The sequence below is a fragment of the Topomyia yanbarensis genome, chromosome 1 (assembly GCF_030247195.1).
Source record: "Topomyia yanbarensis strain Yona2022 chromosome 1, ASM3024719v1, whole genome shotgun sequence".
NCBI classification, from domain to species: domain Eukaryota; kingdom Metazoa; phylum Arthropoda; class Insecta; order Diptera; family Culicidae; genus Topomyia; species Topomyia yanbarensis.
In genome coordinates this window covers 151,455,287-151,461,909 of record NC_080670.1, presented here as the reverse complement: position 1 = coordinate 151,461,909, position 6,623 = coordinate 151,455,287, and the positions used below count along the sequence as shown (strand labels likewise).

General features: G+C 36.8%; 1 protein-coding gene across 8 annotated transcripts in view; it reads left to right on the top strand.

Moving 5' to 3' along the window:
• Positions 1-710: 710 nt before the first annotated feature.
• The window catches only part of LOC131677311 (inositol hexakisphosphate and diphosphoinositol-pentakisphosphate kinase), a 38,556-nt gene continuing 32,643 nt past the window's right edge, over positions 711-6,623 (top strand). For 3 of the 8 annotated variants that reach the window (XM_058957074.1, XM_058957057.1, XM_058957089.1), the window contains exon 1: positions 733-936. In XM_058957074.1, coding sequence (XP_058813057.1) covers positions 909-936 — 28 coding nt within the window. In that variant the 5' untranslated portion in view covers positions 733-908. Of the gene's footprint in view, positions 937-6,623 lie in introns of all 8 variants that reach the window. The other 5 variants (XM_058957106.1, XM_058957097.1, XM_058957065.1 and 2 more) reach the window with 3 other exon arrangements.

Sequence of the window (6,623 nt, the reverse complement as noted above, 5' to 3'; positions counted from 1 at the left end):
AGTATGATGTTGGAAATAACATATATGGTATTTATGGTTTCAGTCTGAAGAAATAATAAATAACAAGAAATAAGAAAAACAAATCAAGATAAAGTTATAAATCACCCAGTCAAATTAACGTATTAAATATTAAATAAGTAGTATTAGAGAAAGGTTCGGTAGAATTTTACTATTTACTGTGATTCACTGTGACCGTGAACAATTGTGTCTGTGCAATTAGCATTTTTTTAACATTCAAGCGACCGTGGAGTTATGCAAACATCACTTTTCTCAAGCGAGAGAGTTGTTTATATATACCCGCGCACAATAATAGGGTCAACACGTTTATAAGATTTACCATGGGCTACTGTCTACCTGTATAATCTATATACGGCATTTAGATAGGCCATGTGATGTCTGGCGTGGGAGGCCCAGAGATTTATTTATCATTTTCATTTTTTTTTAAGTCTATCGTAAACAATGTAAATAACGATATAATAACCTTGACAACGTGTAGGTAGTAGTTACTCATCACTGACATTCAGGGTACATCGAAAATACTACACTTTTTATTATCGTCAACAAGTCCTTTTGAAATCAATTCACTGTGCAAGTTTGTATAAACTGTCTGACAATCCCTATTGTGCTGACGACCACAAGGAAGCCAGCGCTGTACTATCACTCTATCAGGTCCCTAACTCTCCTCAGTGTGGTTATGAACATAACGCTGGATGGGTGTATATGTATTCAAATAAGCATCTCATGAATCGTATTTTTATTTTCGATGGAATCTGTTTTCTTCCAACGGCAGTAAATAATCTATTTGGATCGTGAGTGCACACAGAAAATCAGTTCGAGTGCGATAACGGAAGCCAGGAAGATAGTTATTTGTGTACACAGTGTATCTTGCCATTTGCCTGTAGTGAAAGATGTACAATCCGAATAACACTAGGCCACGTGAGACGAAACTTGCAGAAATCTTGTGTTGTGGAGTTGTCACTCAAATGCTGTGAAGAATACTGTGACTAAATTATATCATATTGTGCGTGTATTGATCTGTTCGCTCGTCTGGTTGTTGTAATAGAAAGATAAACTCGTGCAAGACTAGTTTGTCACACTTATTATTATTAATGTTAATGTGAAATTTCGGTTAAGAATGATACCTGTAGCAGGCGGAAAAGTGTAACTGCTATTACTCTATCTTGTACGCACTGTGTGTTTATACAGTCAGCGTTCTCTCTAAGATACAACGTTCTAACATCTTCCACCGTGGATTCCTCGTTGATTCACTGTTTTAACGGAATTTAACGAATTGTTCGACTGTCACTTTAGTAAAACAAAACTCAATAAACGTAATAAATTTTTTTAAACAAACAAAACATATCAAGGATGTTTGTTCTGTTCATGCTAAATCAACTAAATCAACAAAATTGTTTTGCATAGGACATGATTACTCTTTTGTTTTTTGCTTATGGTTGTAAAAATAAACTTTTTTATTCTAATTTGGCAATCGTTTTATGATGAATTAATATCGAAATCAAACCTCCATGTTTTCACTACAGTAAAAACTGGATTGAATTAAATTGAACTAAATTTCTAACATTAAATATTATTTTGCTTTAGAAAATATCTGTAAATTAGTGCAAAATGTTAAGTTTCGACATGGAGTTTTACTTCATATTATCGTTTGGAATGTCTTGATGACATCAGTCAAATTTCTACAAAAATAAAAACAAATATCACCGCATGAATCCAATTGTCATCTCGTTGGTGTACATAATTTCACTCCAGCGAAAAATGCTTGTTGAAACACAATGACTTTCGCTCCGTTGAGCTAAAAAAGTTCTATAATAGGGCAAAGTGAGGCAATATGGGCACCCTAAGGTCAGTGAAGACAAATCTCATCACATTGAACGTTCATCAGCGCATTTTTAACGATCGGAGTCACCCTTTTCAAACACCTACAAAAATCTACGTTCATATAGGTTCCTTAGTAACCACAATGTTGTTGAAAATTATAATAGCGAAAAAAATCCTGTTCGTTACACAGACACTATTTATGATGTAACGGATTTGTTTCGTCGAAAAGACAGCTATGATTCACTCAATGCTGAACCCTATTGAATACTTTACGATGAAGTCACAAATGAACTGAGTGTTCATTTTTGACAGTTCGCTTGTACTGTTTACATGGACTTAGAAAAATTCTTTACGATTTGCTTCGAGCCAGTCTAGTCGTCCACAAATTCCACAAAGTCCATGCAAACAGTACAAGCGAACCGTCAAGAAAAGTGAGGTTAACTGTGTCTGTAAAGAACCTAATAGCAGATGCAAATTAAATCAAAAAATTAAATTCAGCATCATTAGACTGGACTGAGACATTCAGACAGCAGGATGAAGTCATTTCGATATTCCCAGAAGAACAAAATATTGAAGATAATAGAAGAAGTAAGGAACGGTGAAGGTTGTAAATTCCGCTGTATTGCTGCTGACGACGAGGACCGGAAATGTGCACACGTCCAAACGGTTTTCAACGCAGGAAACTTTAAATGCCACGTAGTTACGCATCATCCCGGAGTCTCGAGGCGGCTTGGTTTGGAAGTAACTAACTGAACTAACCTCAACACCAACAGCAGGTGAACCGCCAGCCAACTAAATAAAACAAAAACTGTTAGTTGAGACAACCAAGAAAAATATTTTCCTTAATACATTGCAACTCGCTACAAGCTTCAATTTGCCATTACGCTATCCTGACTGGCTGGGAATGAAGCTACTTGTAGGTCCATTTTGGGACGCAGCCGGTCTACGCATGAACAAGCACGTAATGTAGCAACTCATTCGAATGGCTGCTGAAATGATGAGAAGTATTCTAAAAGCAGAAATGAATGGCAAAATAGTAATAACTTGAAAATTGACTCAGCCTCTAGACGCAGGCGCTCGGTTTCCGGAGTAAACGTACAGTTCATGGATGAAGAAGATCGTGTTCAAATTCGTCATCTTGGTTAGTAGTGCTGAGAGTTCGGAACATGTGTTCTAGTTTTTATATGTTTTATCGTAAACATATTTAAGTAATTTCAATATAAATGTACAATGGGATATATTCTTTTAATATTTAGCTGTAAAAGAAATGATTCAACGGCAGACCAAGGGAAATTTAAAAATTGTTATGGAAGAGGTAATGTTGGTCTATGGGTTATCTTCCAACCAGATGTTAACAATAGCTCATGATAATGGCGCAAACATGTGTGCGGCCGTAAAACTGCTAAAACTAACGATGCAGAATAACTCAAAATATACAAGCGAACCTTTGAGCACAATGCTACCGCAACAATCGGATATTTTGAAGTCAGCTATCGATGGCTCGTTTACAGCTGAAAAGGAGAGTTGAGCGAACGCTGAGTGATGAAGACGAAAGCGATTGGAATTTTGAAAATTTGCAAGATATTGGCGACGATTTTGATAATGAACAAGAAGGTACTATCACTTACAGTTTTGACCAAAGTGCTGACGAACAAAACAGCGTTGACTTGGGTGTTCTGAACAGCGTAAGATGCGGAGCGCATACGACGCAGTTGGATGTTTGGGATGTGGTCATATTGTATAAAAGTCGACTAGCAAAAATCAATAAGGTTTGCATCAACATGCGGCATAAAGAGTATAGACAACTTTTTGTGTTGCCTAAAATTCCGCTTCCACCTAAGGTGGTTGAGACAAGATGGAATGTACGGTACATTCTTCTTAAGTATTTGTAATTGCTGAAGGAAACGCCCTTCTTATCGATTCTGCAAAGTCAAGATTCCTCATTTAGTAAGTTTCAGTGTTTCAGGAGAATATGATCACATTAACTTCAATATTTTAATATTTTTTTTCAATATTTTAATTATTATTCAAATAATTCATAGATTTATCACTCCATTGAAAGTTTATTTCCAAATTTTGCGATGCATTTCAGCCTATGTTCGAATTCACGATGCGGGTTCAAAAGGATCATGTGACGCTATCACAGTTTTATGCTGGTTGGCTCGTGCGCCAAGCAACACTAAGCTCATTTAACCCTCAAAAAGGCACGCGGGTCTCAGAGGCCCGGCACGTTACAATTTTTTAGTTACAAAAAAATGTGTATGCAGTATAAGCTTGGGCATGGAAATTTTGATAAGTAGCTTTAAAATCTATAACAAAAATAAAGAATTGTGAAATTTTCATCTATGGAGTGATGCGCAGCTAAGTTTGAATTTTTTACATGGACAAAAAGGCAAGACGGGCTTGGCAGGCCCGGTGTGCATGCAATATTTACTAGGAATACCACGGGTTTTATACATTAATATTTATCTGAAAAAAACATTTTGATGAGTTCATCTTCATATTAGCAGGTATTTTTTCATGTTTTGATTGATTTTATCTTTTTACCTTTTCTTATAAGAAAAAAAAAATCTTGAAAGTTTGAGCGAATTCTATACATTTATTTTATAATAAATGTAAAAATAGCATACGATAATGACGTGTCATATTTTTTTGGGTAAATACTTTTATTTCACCCACTGTGGTCTACTTGACAATTATTTGGATACAATATAACCTAACTCTGTCGTTTTTGTCTATTTTTGTTGTCTATTCTTTGTGTTATAGTTGTCGTAATTATTCAAATTGTAGGATCTAGAAGCAACAAAAAATTGAAATGGCTATAAGACGATATTCCCATGTTTTCAATCGTCTCAAAGAATCTGAAATAATGGAAGAAATTCGAGAAAATTCAACAGCAGACGATTCCGAAACTAATTTGCAAAGCGAGGAAGATGTGAATGATATTGCTTCCGACGATGAATCTGATGCAGACTCGGAAGAAAAATCTGAATATGTACTCCGGTTATGCATCAGAAGAAATTAATAGCAACCCAGAAACATTTATTGGTCGTGTTCAAACGAAATGGAGCTCAGAACCAATCGGCAGTCGACGTGATCTTCCGAGTACTCACCTTTTGGAAAAAAAAATTAATTGACCTTTTTACATCCATCGCCTTATACACTGGGGGATTTGCTGCGTGTTCGTACTCATCATCCTGTAATTTCGGAACCGGAAGTCGAATCAATTAGAAATTCAACAGCAGCCAATGGGAATGCTGTACCTTTCATTTGAAACCAAGTTTGTAAAAATCGGTAAAGAATTCACTGAGAAATAGGTATGACATTATCTTAGGAACTTGGTAAGTTCCCCCGGTGCATCAAGAACCGTCATAGCTGGCCAATGTGGTTGAAGTTGCTTCGGTGGGTCATTAATGATCTAGACATACAAAGCCAAGTAATGTTGCACATATTTTAATATATATTGCATCATTTGGACATCATGGTGGTATCAGTTTCTATGGAAATTTGCTGTGTGATTGTACTCTTCAACACGTAACTCCAGAACCGAAGGTCGGATCAATAAAAAAAATCAATAGCGACCGATGGGAAGGCTGTACTGGACTTTTGGCAGCGTAGTTAGTGCATAGAGGCTGATTTGCGCTAGTAGCTCCGGATCATCATATTCAGCCAGTAGAATCTTTAACACGAAGGTAGCCTGCGCTGCATGTCTCCGATGTGTTAAAGTATTAAGTCCTAAAAGACGACAGCGGTCCTCGTACGGTGGCAGGTTTAACGGATCGTTCCACGGTAATCCACGTAACGCATATCGTATGAATTTACGCTGGACTGCTTCGATCCTAAGCGACCGATGGGAAGGCTGTACCTTTCATTTAAGACTAAATTTGTACAAATCGGTCTAGCCACCTCTGAGAAAAATCGGTGAGATTGTTTGCCACATACATACATCCATACACACATACAGACATTTTACGATCTCGACGAACTTAGTCGAGTGGTATAAGAGATTTGGCTCTGCGGGTCTCGGTTAAAAAGTTGAAATTTCCACCGATTGCATAACCTTTCTATATGAGAACGACAAAAAGGAGCTTGAATTTAGACGGGCCTGAGAGGCCCGGCTTGCCCTTTAATGTTATGATTTTAGCTTGCCTTCACAAGGGTTAAGAAGTTCTCATAGAACAACATGGTATTAATTTTTGGTGTTTTGGACGGGAAATGAGTAAACATACTCTTTGATTATATCTACACAATGTCTATGCTGGCTTTGAGTACAGGCTGTTTAAAAGTCATAAGTTGATCTTGATAATTGGCGAATTACATATAAATTTTTTGATTCACAAACGCTAAATTCTCAATCGTGAGTCTAATCAATTTGTTATTGGCATGCTGCCATTCAATACCGAATGAATATTGTATAGAGCTTTGATTTTGTTTACAGTGTGTCTGCGTCGACTTTCGTCGTATTCGTGGGATCCCCGGAACGAAAACAAAAATCTAGAAGCAACCGAAACCTTAAAAAAATTTGTAACGCAGAAGTGTATGTACACCAGCTTAACTACAATGGATATATGTCCTAATGATGCATCGGACTAATGGAAGACATATCCTTGTTTGATGATAGGTGGTGTTAGAAAATACTGTGAAAAATTGATATGTTGCGTGAATAAATTTCTCTGATCTCTAGCCTGAGCTCATTCTGGTCCTAGCAAGAGATGGACAGTCGCATAGAATTTGTTTGGATATTTCTTCCGCTTGATGGCATTTCCTGCGAGCACTATCTTGAG